Genomic DNA, 27,090 nt, shown 5'->3' on the forward strand with positions numbered 1-27,090 from the left:
TCAATTCCTACTTAAGACGCCTTTACCAGTGTAATATGTAATAGGAACATATTACCATTATTACACAATTAGCATACTTCCGAAAATTGCCTTTTTCAATTTTGGGAAAAGATGAAAGTCTGGAGGCAGCCATGGGAATAATAGACCTATGAACAGTGGCATTGTCCTGATGGAGAAACACACCTTAACAGAGTTTTCCGAGGCGCTTGATTTTTTCTCTTAACTTTATAAGAAATGAAGGGTGATGTGTGCATAGATATCTCTGCCACAAAAAAGAACAAATCACATCGAAATTTTATATTTAAGGACGATTTTACTCTTTATTGCATGCGGAAGTCGAATTTTTAAAACTTTCTTTTTAATCACAACGTTGCTGTTTTCAACATACTTAATTTGGTATGATGCTTATTATAGAACTATTTTGTTCACGCTTACTTTCTTATGTAGACCACTATTAATACATATATCTGAAAGCGTGTTATATGTGGATGTAAAGTCGTGCGATCTAAAAATTAATTCATCGAAACGTAAATCATTTTAAATGTGTATCATATCGATACTTTTTCATCAGTTCATACAATGACATTAAAGGAATGCAAATATTTAACAATATCAGCATGATATGTATCTGTTGTATGCATTACTATACGCCTTAATGCTTTTCAGCTTTATTTTAATTGGTGATCACAAACGCAGTTCGACATCATAAATTTTCAAAACATTGCAATCTGCGATAAAGCTATAATGATAGGTCTTCATTTGTATTAAGTTATCGATGAAGGTCAAACCGAAGTGAAGTCTTACATAAACCACAAAGAAGTTTATATTACATTCCGTTTTTTGTGTTATGTCTCAATAACATTACAATAATCAACTTTTTTGTGCAAACTATTTAAAACTATTTCGAACATGACATGTCAACATTCAAACATGGTCGCACAATTATTTCTTCAATCATACTAGGTAAAGAAATAAAACTGATCAGATTTTAATGTCCGTCACAGACATCAAAGATTCCGATAAGGTTCATTAACAAGATAACATGACATATCATATTCCAAGGATGTATAAATCAATCGATTCTTTTTATTATTCTAAGATCTATTCACGGATGTTATTTGCATATTTTCTTCTTCCATGTTATTGCTTCCAGTAAAAGAAAATTACATCATTTCAATTCATGGTATGTTGTTACCTATACACAAATATCGGCTGACGTCCGTTAAATCATTTGATGTTCATGTTTGGCATTTCAAGTCATTAAAAATGACAGTTTAACTATCTAATATTCAGTAACATCAATAGGAATTGATAATTACGTAACGTGTTATTGAGGAACTTGAATGTGTTCTTGGTCTCTGACACCAAAAATATGTTATCGTATCCGTGTTGCATTACATCAATATATAATATGTTACATTTCACTAATTACATATGTGTTACTAATGAGTAAAATTAAGAGGATTTGAAATAAGGATATAAGTAATAGAGATAACATTTTATCGGCGGTAACAATTGACAAACGAACAATAAACTTGCGATTCAGTATCAAAGGAAGCATTTATTCTTATTTCTTGAAATTCAAAACCAAGTTGAATATAACCCATAAATTATCACTACATCTGATATAAACAATACCTACATGTTTCTCTTTAAATAAATAACTTCATATTCTGAACACCATATTTTCTTTTGATTTGAAATTGTTCGAATGACTATATATATTTTTACTTTTAACAAAGTTTATCAATCAAGTTGTCGAACCGGATCTATCATCATATTGCATTTAACATTTAAGCACAGTTTTCCGCGATATTGCCATCGTCTCGATCCTTCTCATTAAAACTACCCCCATTTAATAACATGGTGCTGGAGATGGACTTTGAAAATCTAGATAGGAAGAGACGGTATCAGTCATTTTCACATGAGATAAAAAGTTCCAGTATAAGTCATGTTCTGCTGAACAGTTTAGTTCACCTCTACACAACGTGTACTGGCATTGTATCAATATCAATATATAAGATGGCGCGTAAGTGAATGGTATATTTAAATACAATGTAGTGTAGTAATTGACACGAGTTATGTAAAATAACATAGGCTCGTCAGGATATTTAGAGGTGAAATCTAGAACGCACTTTGCACATAATCCAATCGACTCAATAAATCTCGTAAATCTTCAACATCAGACAATTTTAACGAATTTCAAGCACACAAAAAAGCGGACATATGTCTGTTTGAATTCATCAAGCGAGTATTATGATTCAACACCACAATAGTAGCACATAATCAAGCAGAAAAAGTCAACTGGGTCATTTGTCAATACGGGGACTATTAAGTGCCATCAATTCTTCATGCCGACGTAAAACATAGTTGCACCAGATATTCTCAATCTATTCATGACATGGGTGATGTGACAACTCATGAGAAACTCTTTGATTTTATACCATCAATATGCCTTATTGCTCAGCTATCCCAAATTGTTAACAAATGACTTACAAGTAATTGGTTTCTTCCGCTACAAATAAATATAAAGTCAAGACAGCTATCAGATCTGAGGGGAAAAGTTTGTTACCAGTCTCATTTCATAGTTTATCATTGCCTTAAACGTCTACTTAAGTCTTATTATGGCAAAGATTGAAGACAATAATATACCTTAACTTTATAACCTCCGCATAAAGTATTCGGGTAAATGGATTTAGTATAATTTGTGGTACATCCTCATGTTATAGTTTGCAAAGGATACAATGTGTTCCGTGAGTATTTGTCAATTGGTAATTTGCTCAGCCTTGAACTTGGCAGACATTAAACCATATCGGCATAAAATAAGTCTTAACTTCATATCTAAGATCAAATATAGCATCAGATGTTTTGGATTTTTCTTCACAAGTCGTATAACTAATTTTTTTTCCTAAACGTTTTTAAACATCAGGAAAGAGCATAGAGGAATGCATAATTTAAGCAAGGCATTACAACATTAAAAGAAACATTTTTTTCACGTGGTGTCTGTTGAATATACATTTTATTATTATTTGTTATTGTGTACTTAAATCCTATGAAAAGCACTGTATTTATTTTTCATTTGGATGACCACATTAGCAGCTATACGAAATACAATCCAAGTGCATTGTGTGTAAAAGAGTCTATTGAGTAGATGTCACGTGTATCGCTTAGATCTATGTGCTATGAAACTTATGAAACTGTCGATTTTTTTTATTAATTACAGTTTTTTTTCTAAAGATTCGAAAAAACAAAAATATCTCCATACCAAAACATTGTTTGTACATGACTCACTGTTGTAAATTTTTGATCGAAATTTTTTCTTGAATTTTGATTCCAGAACAGTTTAAGTATCAAGTAAAATTAGCTACATTTGTTTTGAGAATGTGACAGTACAAAAACTTACATGAGTAAGCGTATACAACATGGATTGCTGGGTTACTTTTGTGTGCAGTGGTCAGCCAGTACTCGAAATTCGGGTCAGCGAACTGACCGTCACCTTCCCATTTAACGCGGCCATCAAGTTCAGAGCCACTGGTCCACCATGTGTAACGCCTGTGATGGTAAAGTTTTGATGTATATTTAATACACATCAGAATACTGTATCATTGGTCTATTTTCGTCAAGCATAGCTATTTCCAAATGTGATGAGCATAAACAAAAAGGTAATAACACAACATTTCACAATTATTATTATTATTATTTTGGCAACATTTTCGAAAATTAGGCACAGAAAAAGTCGTTTTAAGGCAGTTTCGCCCTTTAAAATTAAACAAAATTGAATGTAGAATTTTAGGAATCAGTTTTGATTGCTTAACCGATTTAACCAATGTTTGTTGGATATGCAAAAATAAATAAAGATCAATGCCTTTGGCAGACGAAATTTTATATGATGTGATGAATTTGAGATTAAAATGTATGAGATTATGGTTTATATCAGTTTATTTTATTCATCTTCATCATTCTAAATCATAATTGATAGCGCAGTTCTTTAAACAAAATATGAATTATCTAATGCAATGCATATTGGGGATTCAACAAAGCAAACAAGTTTCACCATTTCATATATATCAAAATTGAGGTGATTATTTGCATTGCTAGCATTGTCAGAGGTGATTGCGGTTGCAGTCCTTACTTCGCAATGTCGATCATCTTCAGTTGCTGTGTGACAAAGACGTGTTCGTCATACGAGTTAATGCTGACAAGGGCAGCACCTTTTCCCTTAAATGAAAACAAAGCTCTTATTGATTATTAATTCAAATACGGTAATTTTTTACGGCTCAAATTTTCGTGGTATTATGAATAAGAAGTCATGAAGACCATGGTATTCTTTATTAGTTTTATTTTCGATGCATCAACTTTTAATTTTTTATTTCACTTGCAATCTTTTACAATGGTGAGACAATAGATCCCTCGAAAATCGCAGTATTTAAGATAAATTTAATGATGCATTTGTTGTAAAGTTAGGCTATACATTTAGAGGAGAATTTTCTCTTCGTTTAAAAGATTATAAATCGATAAATTATTTCGTATCGCTTTTCATCTTTCTATCTATAAAGCACTTGATAAAGTTATTGGACAATTAAGTTAGTATAACCTTTCTTTATAAGTATTGATAACAGTGTATGACATCTACGGTGCAATGTAAGTTTATAGATGTGTTAAATAGTAAATAGAAATATTTAATCTATTAAGAAACAGTATGGCGTGTTGATGATGTTGTGTATAGCATATATATTACGAATCCAATGCATATGAAATATTTTAGTAGCTGATATCTCTATCGGAGTGACGAACAATGCCCATTGAAACAACAATAAATTTCAGTTAATTTCGTTTTAGGACATTGATATTTCACACCATGTATCCATTTTTCTAGTTGCACTTACCTTGCATGTCTTATCTGCCTCCTCGTACAAAGCTAATGGATCTTTGATAAACTCGTAGCAGCTTTGGGAGTGGAGAAACCATCCAAGAGGACAATCTACAAAATGGTATATAACTGACAACTAAATGCTGAAGAAATGTACAGATATTTGTTTAAGTGTCGGATGTCATTAAATTCATTTGGTATGTAGATATCTATATTAAGATTACGAGTTCTAATGTAATTAACTGTAGTTTTATATTTTCAAATAATCGTGACAAGTTATGTGCTTATAACAATGTGGGCAAGATGATTTTCATCATTAACCAAAGTTAGAGGGAAAAACATTGCTCAGTACACACTAATTGTCTCAAAATTACCAGCATCGGAAAAATTATATATATTATCATATTATCATGTTTACGTTATCGAAATGAATATTTACAAACAATAAAACTTCGTGCAATACGATCATGAACAGAGATATTCTAAATCTGCCAAATTGTTCCGTTCACATGCTGCTTTTATTTATAGTTTACCATTTAGATGTTATTACTTACCTCCTGTGACTTGACTGTCAATCCCTACCACCAATGTACATAGCAAAGCTACTACCGATGTTTGCATTGTTATTTCCCCCTTGTCACTACTCTCTCAGAAAATTATCTGTCAGAAGAAAATATCATCTAACAATCATACAAACACATTATTGTCTTGTGCTAAATGCCAAGTATAAATCGACATAAAAATGTAACTTTCAAAGATCACTCAAGAGGTTTGCACAAAAACAACACTGGCATGTCAACACAATCTTGATTTCAGAATTGATGAAACTAGTGCAGTATATTCCTAACATTTTTGTTTAATATCTGAAAGAAATGGGTATGCATATGGATATTGAAGCAAAAGGTTCCTTTCAAGGCATATTTTTTATTATGATATACGTTATTTGATACCTAATACCGGTGTAATTTCTTTTCTTCTCATGATATTTTTCATATACAACAGTTTTCAAACAATTTTACGCGGTAAGAAAAGAAATGGGTATTGTTACTAGTACGAATTATTGATGTGACCACAATGTTTTTGCAGAATCTTTCCTTTTTTTAAGGTGAAAGTTGTGTTGTATAGTATACGTAAGCGTCTCGACACATCTTATTACGTCTTAAACTTCTGTACCAGATATTTACCCAGACTACTTCAAGTCCCACCAATATGAAAATATCCGTTTTGTGAAAGAATGCTTAAAACAGGTAGTTCATTATGTGATATAGTAAGAAAACATCTTCGACCTTTCTTCTGATCAATGTATCCAGGCAGGATGATAGCCAAGCCGCATTATTAAAATACGTCTTCATTTCGGCAGGATCTCCAGTTATAAGAATATCACTGTCGGTTGTATGACAACAATACGAAAAAGATACCTATATGTAGTCAAAATCTCAATTCCAACTCAAAATTATTGCAAAGAGTGCTAACTAGGGACAAAAGATAAAATTATATAGAAACCCATCTAACAAAGCACAAATAGATTCAGACCAAGTGTCCCACAATGGTAAACAGCGCCTTATACTTCATCGACGGCAGTCGCCATGTAAATTTCGGTCACTCTAATTTTTAAACCATTCAACATTATATCTAACAAGGAAACAGATTTTGTTTTTCCAATTGCATAATGATATGAACAATAAAACAATCACATAGTCTTTATCAACATGCATCTCATAAAACCCGATGTTGGAAAAGGAATAGATCGAACTTCAGAGAATAAATGTCTCTAATTCCCAGTAACTGGTTACTACACTACACTGAAAACAACAGAAATGTTGAAAAGATTGTATTACTATCATAATTGTCAAAGCAACAGCGCTTTGAGATTTACTTAGCTGTGAATAAGATAATATTCATATATAAATATTTGCGAATGTTATAATTAATGTAACATTCAATCAATGTGAACTATTGTGATTTTTTTACAAACTGCACATTGCAACAATAAACGCAAGGTCGTTTCTCGTTTGCCACCTGCACCGATAATATCACGACTCCACATTACACAATTACCTCTGTTTACTCTGCTGGTAGAGAAAACCTCTATAACATCTGTCTCAATTCAGAACTGATCGGTGTGCAGGTGTGACACGGTTAACGGGTCCACGAGAACTTTGTTTTTTATGTTTTATGCGACAGATAGTAAATATAGTATAGGCAGGTAAACCTATATATTTGGATGTTACGAAATGACTGACAAAAACAGTTGACAACAGTTTCTCATTAAGATTAATATCCAGACGCTATTCATTTTATTTTCACATTACAAGGGTCATAATATTTTGCAACAAACGAAGGATCAAATCACGACCAAAGAGTTGTTTCAGCATATAATAGAATAATAATCTATCTAGATCAACTGAATATTATATGAGCGCTCTTGTTAGATCCTATTTGTTATGAATCTAGAGATCTATGAATCAATTTTAATTAGCCTTTAGTACTACGTATGTGAAGCTGTATCAGTATGTCCTTGTAAAAAACTTATTTATATAAGCTTTCGTATTCCTGACATTTGACATGCTATGTAATATAAATTCACAGAGTAAGAATGTTTTTAAAAGATCCCAAAAGCATGACGGATGAAGGAACAAATGAATAAATCTGAGTATGATGCAGCATAATTCATTCTTTGGCGGTACTATATGTATGATCGTATTTTTTGCATCAAAAGTTGCCATTCACTTGTGTGTCTTTATGCAATATTTCATGTTGCAATTTTTATTTTTATATACATGTGCATTTAAATATTTTCAAGTACTGTTTATAGAATACGTTTTAATTAAAATGATATGAGTATGATGTCATCACATTATGGATACAGCAGTGATTTATTTACGTGAAATAGATATCGTGTGATTCAAAACACGTGCCCAAAAGAAAACTACAATGACAATCGTATTTCGTTGACTCGGACAAGTCTCTCTTAGACTCAATCATACAGTTTGTGATAATGTTTGAATAAAATTTTATCCTATTTTTCCTGTTGAATAAATCAGTTCGAAAGCCTCATAATTTTTAATACATGAAAATCGATTTTCATATTGTCATTTTATAAATGATTTGAAAATAGTTTAGACAATCTATAATACACATTTATTATCGAAAGATAAAAAACAATCGTAAAGCATTATAAGGGTGAACCAATGAGGTTATAGTATATAGTCGGTGTTGATAATCATCACTCATGTGATTGTATAACAGGTTCACAACTAAAAAGATAGTGCCCTTCGATTTCATCAACATAATATTACACAGGAATGCTTATGTTAGCAATATAACATGTTAGACTGTGGTGAATTCAAGCATGTGATGTCATATGTCAGACTGAAGTGAACTCAAGCATTTCATGTCATATGTCAGACTGAAGTGAACTCAAGCATTTTAAGTAACACATTAGACTGAGGTGAACGCAAGCATTTCATGCCACATATCAGACTGAGGTGAATTCAAGCATTTTAAGTAACACATTAGACTGAGGTGAACGCAAGCATTTGATGTAACATATTAGACTGAGGTGAACTCATGCATTTCATGCCACATATCAGACTGAGGTGAATTCAAGCATTTCATGTAACATATCAGACTGGGTTGAACTAAAGCATTTAATGTAACATATTAGACAGAGATGAATTCAAACAGTCTTTGTATCATATTAGACGGAGGTGAACTCGGGCATTTGATATAACATATTAGACTGAGATGAACTCAAGCATTGTTGTAACATAGACGATTTGTCTGACTGACAAATCCATAACACAAGCCTTCAAAAGATGCAGGCTGATGAAAATTATGGCAAAGTTTTGTGGTCGCCATATTGATCTTATTGAGAAATATTCTTCTTCTTTGTTCGATATGAAGCTGAACGTGTTTAACATTCGTTAGCATGCCTGTTGGTTCCGTTCGTTAATACCTTTTTCTCATTTGAGAACATGACATTACCTACTTGGATTTACAAGATGGGTATCATCAATGAAGCATTATATGCTAACTCCTCCGGAACACCTGGTCTTATCCTTCTTGTAGTTTTTCAGGAGTCTCCGTGTAGATCATTCTTTTGTTCATATTTTGCTTTAATTTTTTTATTTTAGATTATGGTGACATGTTGGTATTTTTTTTTTTTTTTTTGTTTATATATATTAAATATATATATATTTTTTTATATATATATATATATAAATATATATATATATAGCCGTTAGAGGAAACAAAGCAAACATAGAGAAATAAATAAAATGCTTAGTGTCTTCAGATATGTGTATCAGTGTGAAGGGGTACACGTTATCCAAAGAGCTCACATGTTAATGTTGTCTTGTCAAATCCTTTATTTGGCAAGACAGATCAGTTTACTAACTGTAGTCACCCAAAATTATTCTCGTCGTCCCCTTCCTCCAATTTTTACCCAACCCTTCATTATATCCTGATCAACAACAAAATATACGTATTGACGCTTTTTACTACAGTAACGTTTACGACATAAATGTAGTACATGACAAGATGATACGTATGTAGTTTTCCAACACATCTCTTTCTGGTAAGCGGTTTTTTCTCTCTCTTTCTCCAACTTCCCACAGCCGTCAAACATGAGATCAGGTGACAAAGATGTATTGATCACAGGTCAAAGGTCAGGATGAAGTTTCGGGCGCAGAGGGAGGAAGCGCAGGGAAATATATACAACTTGCGTTTTAAACGTTTGAGATGTCAACAGACATACAACACTTAATAGCGCTTACAGGGAAGCTATACGGAATATTTTTGTCGGATGGAATAATGGTAGTAAAAACACTTGTTCATAGTTTGCCTTCATTTGTTTGAATTTGAGCTTGATTATGATTATGTTGACATGTAGGTATTTTCTTGTTTTATCAAAGTCGTGGATGACTGAATCATTTCTAAGGATTTAACAATATATTATCATAGTAGGAGATAAGATATAATCCATGTTAAAAAGGGCGACATAAAAGAGATGTAGTCATATGTGTGGGAGACACCCAGGCTTTCCGAATCGTTCCAACATTTGTTCATTATCTGTTAGGATTAATAAGACAGATTATATAGTTTTGTTGTTTTAGCAGAGTTATCTCCCTTCATATTTATTTCCTCATTCTACTGTTACACGCCTATACAGTCAATACGCCTCACATGTGGCATGATACGCAGTTTAAACATCAATAAAGTGTTATCAACATGCCATCTAATAAAAATAGTATCAAAGTGCAAATAACCATAGATTTGTAAATCTACACATCTTTCATCTTATTCCTTAAATGAGTGCACATGTTATGTATATTGAAGTATAAGGTAAGCTGATTGACCATATACCTATTGACGGGGTCAATTGTAAGTACATTATCGGTTTGATAAAGGAAAAACAAATCTTGTACTATCAATCTTGCAGCGCTGCCTTCAGGAGATCATTTTATACGAAGTCGGTGTCGACATAATATATTTGTACAACACAACGAACTTAAAGCCGTCTGGTCTGATTTTGATAATTCCTTCGTGTTTTAATTCTAGGCCGATTTGATATTTTAGGTCATAAAAAATTCTAAAAATTAATAAATAATGTAATTTAGTAAGGATGCATGTGATTTGTCAAAAAGGTAGAAGATATGTGTTTCTGATTTGTATTTGAAAGTCCTGAAGTGCTGTCTAGAGCAAACAACTGCTCATGGTTTTTAGAAGCGAGTGTTCGGTATTAGAATATTACCAGGGTAATAGTAATATGGAATGTGTCGAGATATGGAGAAGTAGGGTCGCTCTACAGACAAAAGTAACGAACGAGGGGGGAAGATACTAAGAATAGAAAAATCTAGTCGGGTTATTTTGTATCCTTCTCTCAAACCTCGCACATGATGTCATCTGTAACGAATGTTTTTAAATCATCCTGGGATTGGTCCAAGGTTTCAATAAAATCATTAAAATATCACAACAGGCTAGCACAGGATTGATTTTCCTATCCATCAAATGAAAGTGAAATTCTAATATCATCCTAAACTCCAAAAATTATATGTATTACAAAACTACCGTATTACGAACTTAATGTGTGTAAATTTCAAAATCGAATTCTCTTCATCACCGAAAAAAAGCGGGATTTTATAGGACGCAGTAACGGTGTGTGTTTATAGGCAAAGAAAATTACTTACCTTCATAATCATATATTCATGTTAAATATCCAAGACGAACTGAATTTGATTTCGACTGAAAATCAACACGAGCAAGTGATATCAGGCAATTTTAAAATGTCTGTGTATATTAGTCAGTGTTTCTACCTGTTCTATATGTAGAGCCGTTATCAGGAACGTTCGGGGACGTTATCTGAGGAAACACGGGCAGGTACAGCCGACCATATCGCAATCCCGTGACAACTGGACTACACGACGATAATAGCTGTGTAATGGATCTACTCGAGACATATTGAAGAACTTGACTTCAAACTTCTCGTAATTTCTAACATTTCAGACGCCAGGATTTTAATGTCTTATTCGTTTGTAATTTTAGTATCTAACAGTTATTCACATTTTTACATAATATTGGTTTGTCCGTTTGTTTTTATTTAAACTTTGCTTTCCGTTTTCATGGATGAAATGTTTTCGTATACGCTAGCATATGATATACATATAATCTTAATGAACACAGCATACTGTAGGTTTGTAAGCTTGTCATAATCTGAGTAGTGATTCGTTTTTATTCATATTTAATTTGTATGAATTGTGTATGGTGTATCGGTTCGAAGTGTGGAAGTAATAAAAGTAGAGATAAATTTAGGTTTTATATTGATTGACGTAAACAGCTCTGGTTATTGCGGACAGACTCCCTTTGTATCCGAGGGGAGTGCATTGCTTCGACATGTTTGTTTGGGCCTCCTTGTGATAGTGCGGAAATGAAGTCTTTATAGTGTTATCCTACTGAAGCATACTACCGAAGGCCCCCTTCAGGACATCCCACTCGGTCATATTATCCTGGTAACGGACGAATCAGTCAGTCAGCGCTCATGTGCAGTATTTTTCGGTAAGAGGATAAACCAGAACTTCACTCACCGGGTCGATAGCTAGACAAAAAGGTCAAAAATTGGAGATATGTTTTCAAACCGTTGATTTGTCAATAACAATATCACCAGCATTTTGTCTATAAATAATGTTCATGTTTTAAATTGGTTAATATATTCAGAACTGTTTTTAATTCGCAGCCCCGACAAATCTTCACAAATGCTTTCGTAACATGAGTGCCAAGACTTCATTTTATATTTTTGTGTTTGATGCAACGTGTCAGCTTTCAACCTTTCAAAACTTCAACGATTCTTTTCAAGTAATGTACATGATTTTTCCCGTCAGTGTGAAGGTCGCGTGGACCTGTGTGTGTTTACACCTGTTAGAAATGACAGGTATTAAATTGTACTTCCCGTTCCGCCATTGTTTACTATACTGCCATATCTTAATGATTATTTGTTTGACCTTTGACCTGGAGATGAAAGCCAAATGGAAATGAATTATATTGCACTGTTTACATCTGTGGGCAATTTAGGACTACTTGCAGTCCCTTCAAGATATCTTTCATCTTACAGGTTTAAAGACACAGACACAGGAACAACTAAATTCAATACCAAAAAAGTGTTGAAAATAGCTTTCAGGTTCGGGTGAAGGTGATGGTAAGGGTAGGGGTTGGGAAATCGGGCTTTGTTTGGGAGATCGGATTGAATTACGATTAAGGTATGCAACTTATATCCTAAAACTAGCACAGAGAAACTACTAAACATCATTTACATATTAGAAAACGGGTGAATATATCGTAACACATTTGTCTACATGGACCTGTCCATATGCCATGTTAAACGTTATCTACTTCACAACACCGGAGCGCGGGTCGGTAGGCCATCAGTGATAACACGACCAGTGGTTTGTCTGTCCTCAAAATCTGTTTGCCCACAGCATGGTCAGTATATGACAGTAAGCACAATCACCTCAGGTAATCAATAGCTATCACTTTATCTCGATAAAAACTTCTTCCGTTTCTTTTTCTTTAACAGGGGGTCGGTTAGGCTTAAAGGCCATCTAACTATAAAGACATATGTATGATCATAACAGCAATAAAGTAGTAGGGACAGTTATTAAAATACGTTCGGGATATTTTAACGGGAAAGGTAACAATACACTCTTCTTTTCAGCTCGATTCAGAAGAACTTGAGAATTTTTTTCAAGATGACGGCAATAATGGATTAAGGACTGGCCCGAAAATAACAACACATGGTCGACCATCTCAAGTTAATTTCCGTTGAAACCAATACGATGTTTAAATTTGGTGGTGTTCTGGTAAGCTAGGATTGCACAATCATATTACCAACTGTTTTCCCAATATGGTGGCAATATTAGGTCTAGGACGGACGCGAAAAGTTACAATATTTGGTTAGGACGTCTCAGGATCATATTAGCCACGTTTCAGCCGAATCCCATCGATGGAACTTTAGAAACTAAAATGTAGAAAGGTTTAAGTCATCGTGTCAGATATTATATCGAAAAAATATCTCTATTTCTTTTAATCAACAAGGGTACCACTGGTTGGCAAAATGAAACATAAATGTGTTATTATTGCGAATATGGAAATGGTAATACTGAAGAAATAGTACTATATACTTTGGTGATATACTAAATCTAAAGAGACGGGGAAATTACAAGAGCCCCATTGGTCTTAACGGTCACATGAACTCCCCCTCACGTTTACTGAGGTGAGTTCACTTAAGTTGTTTTCATGTATTTGACACCTATAACCTTGAATGAAGGTCATTATTTGTACAGATTTGGTAGTCCTTCATTCCAGCATGCTACTGGCCCAATATCATGACCCTGGACCATTTGGTTATTGAGATGTCGTTGATATATTTTACTACATTTGACCCCTGTGACCTTGAAAATAGGTCAGGGTATTAATTTTATTCAGGAAACCTAAAATGCTGTAAAAACAAAGGGCAATTTATGAAAACACTACCTCATGTTATGGTTTTATTGATAATCAAGTTTCAAAGAAATTGGTGAAAGGTTGAATTACTGTTAAACAAAGGAAAATAGCTCTTGAATAATTCCAATTCCAGTTAAGAGAACTCACTTTTGTAATGTAATAGTTCTAACGTAAATCAGGATTCGGATAAATCGGCTAAAAATGAGGGAGTGCAAGATTAAAATGCTAAAAAAACACAAAGGGCAAGAACTCTTTCAAAAAAATGTTCAATCGAAAAACCTTTTTTTCCCGATTTTTCATTAAAAAAAAACCCTGCAAGATTTAAAAGAAATCCAATAAAAACCGAGAGAGGACATCTCTGGACAAGATTAACATTATGAAAGCAACATGAGACATCAACTTTTCCCAATACAGTCGAATTTTAACTGCTGTTCAAGGAACACAACTTCATGCCTTGTTGATTGAACTTACTAAGTTTGAAAGCGACCTGTTGAAACCTGTGGGAGATCTCGTGACGAATAAAAGTTTATGACAGACTGACAATACCATTCTGAAATACGTCCTGTCATTTTTGAGGGCTACATGAACAATGTCAATTTTAAGCGTAAAGTGATTGCGTGCCCCTCCATCATATACATGTACCATAATGTCATATTTATGTGATGAACTGATCTGATAATACACGTAATCATCGGTTTTGAACCATTCTGTAAAAAAGAATGTCACATCCTTGTCTAAATCAACTGAAACTTGTGACTCTGTGGTTCAGTAATCAACTGAATCTCTCTCACGTCATCCGGGACCTCGCGTCACACATCAATGCCATGCTTGTAGTTTCAGCGTCACACATCAATGCCTTGTTTGTAGTTTCAGCGTCACACATCAATGTCATGGTTGTAGTTTCAGAGTCACACATCAATGCCTTGTTTGTAGTTTCAGCGTCACACATCAATGCCTTGTTTGTAGTTTCAGCGTCACACATCAATGCCTTGTTTGTAGTTTCAGCGTCACACATCAATGTCATGGTTGTAGTTTCAGCGTCACACATCAATGCCTTGTTTGTAGTTTCAGCGTCACACATCAATGCCTTGTTTGCAGTTTCAGCGTCACACATCAATGTCATGGTTGTAGTTTCAGAGTCACACATCAATGCCTTGTTTGTAGTTTCAGCGTCACACATCAATGTCATGGTTGTAGTTTCAGCGTCACACATCAATGCCTTGTTTGTAGTTTCAGCGTCACACATCAATGCCTTGTTTGCAGTTTCAGCGTCACACATCAATGTCATGGTTGTAGTTTCAGAGTCACACATCAATGCCTTGTTTGTAGTTTCAGCGTCACACATCAATGTCATGGTTGTAGTTTCAGCGTCACACATCAATGCCTTGTTTGTAGTTTCAGCGTCACACATCAATGCCTTGTTTGCAGTTTCAGCGTCACACATCAATGCCTTGTTTGTAGTTTCAGCGTCACACATCAATGCCTTGTTTGTAGTTTCAGCGTCACACATCAATGCCTTGTTTGTAGTTTCAGAGTCACACATCAATGCCTTGTTTGCAGTTTCAATCAGCAAACTAATAGGTTATGTGAAGGTGTTGGTCACTGATGACATGGTTACTAACATAGACCTATATTGCTTTGCAATGATATCAACCTAGGGGCTCAAATCAGGCTAACTAGTTCAATCTTACATCGAGAGAGTCGATTTTTACGTGAACTGCCAACACCGAATACGTTTTTTCTATGTCGTCATTCAGAAATATTCATTGTTAGAAATCAAGACAGACTTAAGTTTGTGTCTTTAGTTTCCAGGTGCCTTTGGGTTATGTCCCCTGTAAAAGACATACATATGCAATAACAGGAAGTGTCATTACAGAGACATGTCGGTACCATCGAGGAACCAAAATTTGCCTGTCCATTAATTAAACTGTGGTATATGACATCGACCGGTCTACTGAACCAAACCAGGTCCAAATCAAGGGCCATGGCTGTTCAAGGACTCATCCTATTTGAATGCCTGCACTATTTGGTTTTGTTTGGAAATTATTGTATGAATGAAAACCAAAAACATAAATCAAAATGTACAAATATAGATTACGATTTCGACGAAAACGTGATCATACAAGTAAACATTCACGACACAAACATGATCACACAAGTAAACATTCACGACGCAAACATGATCACACAAGTAAACATTCACGACACAAACATGATCACACAAGTAAACATTCACGACGCAAACATGATCATACAAGTAAACATTAACAACACAAACATGATCATACAAGTAAACATTCAGGAGGCAAACATGATCATGCAAGTAAACATTCAGGAGGCAAACATGATCATACAAGTAAACATTCACGACGCAAACATGATCATACAAGTAAACATTCACGACACAAACATGATCATACAAGTAAACATTCACGACGCAAATATGATCATACAAGTAAACATTCACGACACAAACATGATCATACAAGTAAACATTCACGACGCAAACATGATCATACAAGTAAACATTCACGACGCAAATATGATCATACAAGTAAACATTCACGACACAAAATGATCATACAAGTAAACATTCACGACGCAAACATGATCATACGAGTAAACATTCACGACACAAACATGATCATACAAGTAAACATTCACGACACAAACATCACAACAATGACAAATATTTTATCTTACTACTTACACGAAAACAACCCTACGTGATAAATAAGTAAAATTTGTTTATTCTTGGCACGTCCTGGTGAAAAAATAAATGTATTAAAAAGAACAACTTTTCTTTTGGTGTTTTGTCATATAATGTACATGTTTAACTTCTCTCATTAGTATGGGTATCACTTACGTGGAAGTGCTGATAGACATAGCTTTTAACGCCGTATCATACGACAGAATCCCTAGTTGTAAATAACATTTGTAAGATTAGGTCGGGATGGTTGGTGGGCGGGTGGGGGGAGGAGGAAGGCTATGCAACTGGCGAATATCTTACAGATTACACCTAAGAAAGAAAGCTCTGGGCATCCTAGTCCTGGGCAATTAAGATTGTACCTTAAAAATTCTTAGACGGGAACAAATTAAGTAGTCTGCATGATATTAGTCAAGAAAGGTTATCGATACCGGGGCAAATGATTGGAGAGCAATCAGAAAATGGCAAACTTCCGTCTGGTACAGGTGTATAATATACAACATCTAGTTAGTGCTTTTATATCCAAGATTACAAGAAATCGTGCATACATTTGGTTGATGCCGGTTAAGAAGCAGTTAAAATCAAGGGTGAAAGTTTAAATGACTTAAAGAGCTTCTTTATCAAAGACAAGAACAAAAGAGTGTGCGCTGTTCTTCAAAAAATTCCATTCAAACCTCATTATTTTGTTTATGAAATGATATCATGTATCATGTTTCATAGTAGTTTGTGGAACAAGAGTTTAAAAAGCGCCAGGAAACAGCAAACTAAAGGACATACAGTTGTACAGTAGAAACTCGAACTGGTACAACTTATACAACAAGAGTAACAAGGTAAAAAGTAACAAAGAGACAAACAAAATCTGATAAAATCACCCAGTTTAGGATCTCTCCCATGATCCTGTGGTGGTGGTGATTTGAACATTTAGCTCTAACCTATGGCCATCCGACATATCATAGCAATTTCTTAAGGAAGAGATAGAATTTAAGGAACTTAAGAATTGGACATGGCTCACGAAACTAGAACACCAATGGAAAGCTCCCTTACAAAGACAAGGGTGCAGATTTTATATCTGGATCTAGAAAGTGTACTAGAATGGGATGATTGTGGCTGCCACCTTCTCCTTTCTCTCCACCTCCACTTTAATCTCATGGGGAGAGCTATCATATGCTATGGGTGTTGTTCAACTCCTTTTGTCAGTAAAATCATGACAATAACATATTCTGAAATACAAAGAGATCCCAGAGGGATCTTGGTGCCCACCATTTGAGGATCTGTTTTCAGTTCTTGAAGATTTATTTTTTTTTTTTTTGTGTTACAGGTTTTGTAAATGTTCATGAACTGGTCTTCATTGAATGTACTCATTGATGGCACAAGATATTTTGATTAAGCACCTATTAGCAAATATCATTTGAAAAAGATCCTAAAGTATTATTAGATAGCAGTCAGTTACAGGTGGATAATGGACATGGTCTTGAATCAATATGATAGAATATCAAAGAAAATATGGTTGTGCTGTATTACTGTCGACATCCAAGATGGTTGCCTGTGGGCCAACTTGATTTCAAATCAGTCCAAAAAAGGTACAATGCACAACTAGGGACCAAGGGAAACTTGCATATGAAATTTGAGAAAGATCCATCCAGTACTTTCCCAGAAATAGCGGTAACAAACTTTCATTTTCAAAATCCAAGATGGCCGCCTGTCAGCCATCTTGAATTTGAATCAGTCCATAAAAGGTACAATGCACAACTAGGGACCAAGGGGATAGTGCATATGAAATTTGAGAAAGATCCATTTAGTACTTTCCCAGAAATAGCAGTAACAAGAATTGTTTATGGACAGACGGACCACAGACGCAGGGCGATTTGAATACCCCACCATCTGATGATGGTGGGCTAAGAAACAAAATGTTGTATGTTTCATATCAAACGATTTCACCTCTTATGGAAATATTTCCAGAATGTATTACTATTTCACTTCCTCTTAATTGTTGTGAATTCAATTCATCTAAACTGGGAATGACTCTAGTCTTTAATAAATATAAGATAATGCAACTTTTAAAAGAAGACATTATGCAGCTGATATAATTCTAAAAATGGGCATTGTAACAATAAGTAATAAAACACTTTACTGTTGCAGACAAACTTAAGAAAATCTGACAAATATTGGTCACATTTTATTCATATAGAATTGTAAGAATAAAGTTCATTTGTATTCTGCTAAAACAGATATGTTATATATTAAGATTTCAATGCTGTAGTTACAATGTAGATATTATTAAAATCATTCTGTGTTCTTTACACAAGAAAGAACAGTAAAACAACAATACTATGTGGTTATCATATCACTTAGTGGTGTTGTAGTCTCCTTGCTAGGAAGTTTATCAGTCTCAAAAACCTGACAATGCTTCACAAATAATTTCATTCATTTAAATAATTTTTTTACATCATTTACATCAACTTTATCATCACAATTAAATACTTCCATTCTTTGCAACACATTCTCATTTAACACTCATCATAATACTGATATATTTTAAGTCTGTTTCATTTTCTTTTCTGGATCATAAATAAATCGCTTAAATGTAAGGAGGATTTTGACTGGTTCTTGATCAGTCTCTCCTTCAGTTTGATTGGTTGAATCCTCTGATGCCTGTTTGCCCTTTCCTTTTTTCTTTGTTCCAGAATACCTTTGGAATGTGCTGGGTTGAAGTCCCCCTATAAATAAACAGATTTAAATTTAACACTTTCAGTAAAATATCAAGAATCTGTCATGAAATAAGAGCTATTTTCACAGAAATTAAAAGCTTCAAAACAATTTAATTCATTAACCACGGAACTTGATAGTGTTATTGGCACTGTCAAGATGATTACCCATGGCATATAAAATAAAATTAAAATCCTGCTGAGTCAATTGTTAAGAATCTGAAATAAAATTTACCTTTCTGCCAGTAGATTATTTTCTTTATTCCCACTGAAATTGTGCAAGTTTTTTCCAATATTTAAGTAATTGTTTTTTTGGTTTTTTTTGAAAAGGTTAAACCAATATACTTAAAGTTAAATTGTCACATTATATCTCTGGAAAAAAGTTTATTGACCATAACCAAACCAGAACTTGACCGGCCTATTTTATTACAAAACTACATGCAAAATTACATTATTACTTAAATGTAAATGCTCAGAAATGAAACTATGATCGAATGACAGACATAGACAAAATCTAATACCCCAACCATAAAATGGTGAGGACATGAAAACAACAGTTATTGGTGTTTTACTAGTAAAACTATAGATGACTATGGTAATGAGAGTAATTGATCAGAAATTCACAACATTCCAGAACTTAGATGTACAATATAAGTCTAATATCAAAGGAAAAATCTGTGCTGATATTTATAATACGTCTACAATAATGGCATTACATAGCAACAACACACATCTACATCTACAAATATTTCATGTGTAGTCCTTTCCTCCCTTAAAATTGCTGGTGCCCTGTACCTACCTGGAATTCTGATTTTTACTTTTTCCTTGGATCTGGTGCCCTGCACCTACCTGGGATTCTGATTTTGACCTTTGACCTGGTATTCTGTACCCACCTGGAATTCCAATTTTGACCATTCCATGTTAACCTAGTGGTCCATTCTTACCTGGAACTCTGATTTTGACCTTTCCACTTTGACCAAATCCTCCCTCAATGTGACCTTTCTCCCCAGATGACAATGTCACTTTCAGGTTGACAAATGCCTGCAGGTTTGTCTCCTTCTTGAACAGATTTTTTCCTATCACAGAATATTCATCCTGACATCGCTCCACTTGACCTTCACGGACTTTTACCTTGTAAACCTTAAGCTTAGGTAAAACTGTTTTCATTTCTGAATCATCAACAATGCCTTCCAGTAGATGGCCATGAAAGGCAATTCGGCACATGTTGGTGTGAATATCTGTATCCAGCTTTGAGCCAATCACAAGCGAGTTTTGGGGACATGTGACTGGTTTTTCGTACTCAATCAAAGCAAACTGTTTCACTGGTAGAGGTTCTGTATCACTTTCTGCTCCAATATCCTTTTTCGTAATTTTTACATTTATCAACTCATCCTGATAAACATATTCCTGGCTAAAGTCAAAAGGTTTGGAGGTAGAATCTGGTGTGTCACCTTGAGCGCCAGTAGATGTGTTACCATAGAGACCAAAGAAGGAAACTCGTCCCATAACAGTGTCATGTCCGGTGGTAATGTGGAACTTAGCCTTTGAGTTAATGGCACCTTTGTAGTAGGTGATGCGTTCAATGGCCACAACTGCTGCTGATATTGTAGGCAAGGCTCCTGGACTGCACACCAATCCACGTTCCAACAGTTTGGGGTCAAACTGGGTCACACAAACACCTGCTCTGTCACCCTATAGTGATATACAGTAAGTTTACAGGTGTTATTGTAAGTAAAGCATGGAAAGTGATAGGGTTGATATCAAACAGGTTTCACAGCAAATAAATAAAAGATAATCCTAAGTGTAATTAATTTCTTGAACAGAATTGGGGATATTTTTCCTTTGGAAAAACAGCTTTTTCAAACAGTAACAATAGACAAAAGAGCATGTCGTTTTATCAGGTATATATAAAGCAAGCACATATTAAAGATAATATCTTGGCATGTTGTCAGGTACAGTTTGAAAGAACATTATAACTTTTGGTACTTTCATTCTAGAAGGATAAATCTTTATAAACATTCATAATTTCTATACTTAATTCATCACATCAATTCAAGAGATTTTGTAATGATTTTAATACTGATACCTAGGGTAGGATTTTCTGTGAATTTTCTCACCTGCGATATCTGGTCAATCGGTCGTTTGAACATCTGGATGGATTTCACTTTTTTCGTTACTTTCATAGATGGGATTTCTATTGTCTAAATAGAAAATATGACATATAACTACAGTGAAAATTGTACAACTGATGATAAAAAATGGTTACTTTATTATTTTTTTAATGAATATCACTTCATGTTTTAGAGAAGTAAACAGAAAAATTAGCAGGTACTTTTAAGGCATTATTCTTCTTGCAAGACTATCACTCAACAGAAGCAGTTGATATTAAAAGTATGACAGAAAATAGAATGCCTCAATAATTTTTTTAAGTATTGTATTGCTTATAAAATATTTACAAATTCCACAATTTTTTTAGCCCTAATGCCTTTTCCAAAACAATTAAAGGCTTTTCCAATGATACATCTATCCCAACCGAGGAATCTAGTATTTATGTATCCCCCATAGAATTAGTTGAAAGAAGGCAAGAAATCAACCTTTAAATAAACGTAATTTATTTTGCAGTTTAAGTGTCAAGCATAGTGGAAGATACCTAAGATAACCTCTAGAATAGAAAGAGACTCACATCATTGAGGGCTATATTGCCCATCAGTGCCGTTCCAGTCATCACAGTGCCCTGACCACGAATGGAGAAACAGTGATCCACAGAAAAGATGAAGGGCCCCGTTCGACTACGTTGGGGCACATATGTGTTGGCCTTCAGTATGTCAATCAAATCTGTCAAACCAATTGCCTCCGTGTGTGGAGCCTGCAGAAATAAAACTTTCCAGTCTAAGCCAACACTTGATAACATTTTGATCAGAGGTAGTGTTGCTTTTAGTGAACTACTGGGTTTTAATTCTTTATTTCTACTCAATGTAAAACCAATTAAAAAATTTCATTATATCCCTGCTTTCCAAAGGGATTTATATGCCTTATTTTGTTGTATGTTAGTCCAAAATCTAAACTACGCCTTTGACTCATTCTGCCACCACTTTCTATAACATCCTCAAAGCAATGACAAAAGCAAATCTAATGGGAGGCTACTTCAACTCTTATGTAGAATTCTGATGATGATTTTCTTTCATAAAGATTATAGTTCACCTACATGTATAGCATTAAGGTTTGACTTGTAAAAAGTCTGCAGTACAGAAAATTGTCATATCTTCATCTTAAAATCATCTTCTAACTTCCTGGTATGTTGTATTTTATCGACGTACACTAAACAGTAAGTATATTTCTACAGTTCAAACTGTGTTCATGAAAATTATGAAACGGAGGTGAAAATAGCCTGTCCTTGTATACTCAAAGCCATGCTGAGCTTTTACTTTTCTTCTAGCTTAACAACAAAAATAAAAGAAGAATTGACAAAGATATTTCATTATACAATATTACCTCAGGCCCTCCTGGCTTAGCAGCAACTGCTACCATCGGACAATTTGCAAACTTTGTGGCTTCAAGTGTCTTCAGCATCTTCTTTTTCATCTAAATTAAGCAGAGAACAAAGCATCTGAGTTCTTATCAAAATGAAATATTATTAAAATATGAAAGAGAAAATAACAAATCCGTAATTATAGCTCAAGTGACAAGAAATCAAGAACTGTCCGATTAAACAATGTCATTTTAGAGAAAAATTTTATCAAAAGTGTTTATTCCATAGTTAGTACAGCTTTTGGGTAAAGCAATTTATTACCTGTGGTAGGTGGTGGGCTTAAAACAAAGCTACGACAAAGCACTACGTCTTCATTTTGTCTTAATATTTATGATAAAATAGATGGTGATTTCACCCTCTTCATACAACTATTCAAGAGTAGATTCTCATAAATACAGACATCATGGTTAGGTTAAATGTGTTGAAACATACCTTCTCCACCATAGCTTCCCTCTTTCCTGCTGGTAAAAGATCCACTTTGTTGAGAACTACAACCATTTTCTGACAGGCAATCTCCCCAATGACCAGACATTCAGCGGTTTGTGTCTGCATCCCTTTAGTGACATCCACCACCAGCATCATTAGATCAATGATCTGGGCACCTGTTTACAAACAAACACCAATTTACTGACAAAGTTAAGCGACCCTTTACATGAAATTCTTTCACATTGTTGAAATTCTTGAAATTAATTTTGTCCATATGAAAGAATTATAGATGTTTATGATGTTAACTAGAAATACTAACAAGGGTTCTCTATGTTAACTGTCCCTGGTCATTTTGAGGTGAAGTGTTCTAATTAGTAGCTGGTGGTTACCTCACTGAACATCATGCTGGACACCCATCAAATGCTATTCAATATGAGTTGGGGGTGTGGATGTAAAGTGTCAAGCTCAAAGACAAAACAACAGCACATGTGAGGACTCTCTGTGATCTCAATAGTCCTGATAAACACAAACCGCTCCAGGTTAAAATCTAATCATACACAAGTTTACCATCTGATCATGAGATTTCATTTATCCAATATTCTACTGTCTGAGCAATCAGGTCCAAATATTGATCAGTCCTGTGACTAACATTACAGGATTCTTTCATACGTCAAGGGGAAGGATAGGGATATCCCCTTAAGGGGTTACAAAATGTCATAAAACCAGAGGCTTTGTCAAGGGTTTTACCACATTTTGTGACCTTGACGGTGAAATATCCCATCCTTCATCCGTACATCAGAAAGAATTTTTTTCTCTAATTTCTCCCTCTAAATTGTTGGGGAAATGTAGTTTCACGGTAATCAACAATGTACAACAAATGACACTACATTACACAACAAGAGGTCTAGAGGCCTTGACAGTCATCTGAGATAAGCAATATTGAATATGAAGGTTAAAGGGTAGTTATCCAGTGTCAAGAAACAGAAATTGTGACACTGAATATAGTAAGCCAGTGTCAATACATGCATACAATCAAAACTGTCATCCTATACTGATAATTCTTGTAAGTCATTCCCAGTCGGAAATAACCAACGTTATGCTCAAAAATGCAATTTTCCTATGAAAATTGAAGTCAAAAAATAATATCCCCCCCCCCACCCAGTAACAAATTTGAGACTCATTTTGGTAATTAAAGCACCTTAAGATGCTTCCATTCATAAGAGCATATCTGGATCTTGAGAAGAAGATTTTGGAAATTTCAGTCAATTTGACCCCTTTTGGCTCCCCCTATCAGCCCCTGGAGGTCATTTCTTGTTATTTAAAGACAAGAAGTCATCAATATATCTGAAGGTGAAATTAAACGTCATCACAATGTCTTTGTGTCCTGTTTTGATAAGCTCTTAAAACAAATTCTGCCTCGTATAAAAACAAGTCAGCCGACAGAGGGGTGCAGTTGGTTCCCAAAGGTATGCCAATAGTCTGTAAGAAGATCTTACCACCAAAGTCGAAGAAGATGATGTCAACCTGAAACTCATTTTTATGATTTTGTCCTTCGTATCTTTGTTCTTTGATTTGGGTGTAAGTTTTACCAAATACGCTTAAGTATAGTTCACTACCACATATCTATACTGCCGTTCACACAAGGAAACAAACACATTCCTTCAGTTTAGAATGGAGTATGGTGGTGAACAGGGTGGAAAAATCAAAGAAGTGTTTTTTTAGAAAAGGGTGATGAAGCTCTTGTGAGTTCTTCAAAATCTACATTCTATTAATTCCACTTCTGGAGTAAACAGTATTACAATAAGACTGTAACCCAGATTTGATAGTACTTAGAATGGTGGTTAGTAGTTTAGACAAAGGCTTGGTTGAACAGTTAGACAAGCCAGCTATAAACTGTTGTATAAACAGCGGATGTCTGTATCCTTATCATTGATTGGCAATTTTAATAATTGTAATACCAAAGCTTGATTAGCCAGTATTTCGTCTTTTGAAAGATTGCATAAATGTATAGTTGGGGTTTCCTTTGCCATCAAGCAAGCCCAGTTCTTTTGTACACAGGAAATGTAATCATGGTTGCAGACAAGGATCAAGTTATTGGACTCCTTATCTGCAGGCACAATAACATATAAACCTTGTACCATGTATACTTTTCAATTTCAAGCTGCAAATCCTTTTACGAATGATGGACCGAATCGGCTTAACCCATTCAGAAAGTGAATCCAACACAGCATGTTCTCGTTTTGCCCATTCTCTGGCACAGTTTTCAACAGTTTCCATAAACATCTAGAAATTCACATTCCAATTAACAATATATTTAGGACCCTTCATGAAAAGCTCTCATACTTGTAGCTAAACATTTTGAATAATGCTTACGTCACCATGTGCAGAGTTGAACCATAGTTAGAAGTAAAGGTAAAACAAGAACAAGCTGATGGAGGACTAGTTCTAAGGTCTTCTATATTCAGTTGCTGCAGCGTTCATTTGTAGTTGAAAAGTATGGATGCAATGGGCTTGGAGTAACTGTTGGAAATTACAAGGGTGTTTCTACTTTGATGGAATGTTAACATGAACAGAGAGAAATGAGAGAAAATCATAAGACATGTAAGATATGCTTTGGTGCTGTTTTAGGACCTGATTATACATAGCAAGATATCTAAGCCCTTAATGAGACATTTTTAAAGAAAGTTGCTACATCACAACTGCAAATTGATAAGTATAATGGAAAGTAAAACAGTCATGTTTAATCCAACTGAACTGAACCAATTCACATTGACATTATTGCACTTAAAACGTTCCAGGTCATTGTAGAATCCAGATAAGGCAAATTTGAGTAGATATTTCTTCCCAAACTTAGTTAAATTCTTACTTGTATCGCGGTCGGCTGCGTGTTATCTTAATGAACTTGTAGAATGTCGATTAACAGAACTGATAAACAGGTATATATTACAAGTGTATGGGTACATATGGATTATGAATTATAATTATTAAATTGATCCCTCAGATGTGATTGATACTATGTAGACCTCAAACACTACGGCCTACGGCATCAAGTCTACAAAATATTTTTTTACATTCTCGATCGGGAGGAAGAGGAGATATATATTCGTACTTGTGTATCATGGAAATAAACGACGGGATTTCCCATCGGATTTCAACCATTCTAACTTCATAATACGTACCTCCGATGATGGTCTTAATAAGGGATGCATGTCCAGGGCAATCAACCAGCGTATACTGAATCTGGGAACCGCCGGAACTGCCAATCTCCCCCGTCAGGTGATCTGGCAAGTCAACACAGAACGACGAGAACCCCAAATCAAGAGTGATCCCTCTTTCTTTACTTTGAGGATTTTTATCAAAGCTTGCTGTACTTGCCACCGTACTTAGTACCTTTGACAAACTTGTTTTACCGCTGTCGACGTGTCCTAAAACTCCCACATTGAAGTTGAACGTGCACCCACTGGAGGCAGCCATCTTGTTACAAAATGAAAGGTCGAGACTAATAATAATTCCGACCCGAAGAGATCCGGAAATATTGGAATCACATACTGTTTGTACACATTTTGTACACGTATATTTAAATGTACGGTGCTGATTAATCAGACATCTTGTGCATTTATAAATTAGATGTCTGTTTTTTTTATTATTATGTCTCTAAAGTAATGATTACTTCCATATTTATTCTTCTTCAGATGACTATCGTCATATATTCATTTTGACCATGTACTTAGCCAAATCATAATGAGATATCTGATTTATGGAATATATCTAATATTGATATCTAATTTATGGAATATGTCTTATATTGATATCTTTATGGAATATATCTTATATTGATATCTAATTTATGAATATA

At 34.6% G+C, this 27,090-nt stretch overlaps 2 protein-coding genes across 2 annotated transcripts in view; both read right to left on the bottom strand.

Moving 5' to 3' along the window:
- The window catches only part of LOC132555605 (contactin-like), a 31,864-nt gene extending 26,373 nt beyond the window's left edge, over positions 1-5,491 (bottom strand). Inside the window, exons 1-4 of the mRNA XM_060219955.1 lie at positions 5,425-5,491; positions 4,887-4,981; positions 4,133-4,218; positions 3,404-3,552 (exon numbers count right to left, since the gene is read on the bottom strand). Coding sequence (XP_060075938.1) covers positions 3,404-3,552; positions 4,133-4,218; positions 4,887-4,981; positions 5,425-5,491 — 397 coding nt within the window. The remainder of the gene's footprint in view (positions 1-3,403; positions 3,553-4,132; positions 4,219-4,886; positions 4,982-5,424) is intronic.
- Positions 5,492-18,737: 13,246 nt separating this feature from the next.
- LOC132555632 (selenocysteine-specific elongation factor-like) lies at positions 18,738-26,708 on the bottom strand. Its single transcript, XM_060219980.1, has 7 exons — positions 26,414-26,708; positions 23,241-23,410; positions 22,772-22,861; positions 21,963-22,145; positions 21,397-21,480; positions 20,224-20,971; positions 18,738-19,291 (listed from the first exon to the last, which is right to left on the bottom strand). Exons 1-7 carry the CDS (start codon positions 26,706-26,708, stop codon positions 19,110-19,112), a joined length of 1,752 nt encoding a protein of 583 aa, XP_060075963.1. The 3' UTR covers positions 18,738-19,109.
- Positions 26,709-27,090: the final 382 nt, after the last annotated feature.

This window comes from Ylistrum balloti, unplaced genomic scaffold, assembly GCF_031769215.1.
Source record: "Ylistrum balloti isolate Yb309-2 unplaced genomic scaffold, AGI_CSIRO_Ybal_v1 Utg370508, whole genome shotgun sequence".
Lineage (NCBI taxonomy): Eukaryota > Metazoa > Mollusca > Bivalvia > Pectinida > Pectinidae > Ylistrum > Ylistrum balloti.

Coding starts and splice junctions, on each gene's coding strand:
- LOC132555632 (XM_060219980.1), bottom strand. CDS start 26,708: ATGGCTGCCTCCAGTGGGTGCACGTTCAACTTCAATGTGGGAGTTTTA. Junction 23,411..26,413: donor TATTAAGACCATCATCGGAG/GTACGTATTATG, acceptor GTTTGTAAACAG/GTGCCCAGATCATTGATCTA. Junction 22,862..23,240: donor GGGAAGCTATGGTGGAGAAG/GTATGTTTCAAC, acceptor TGCTTAATTTAG/ATGAAAAAGAAGATGCTGAA.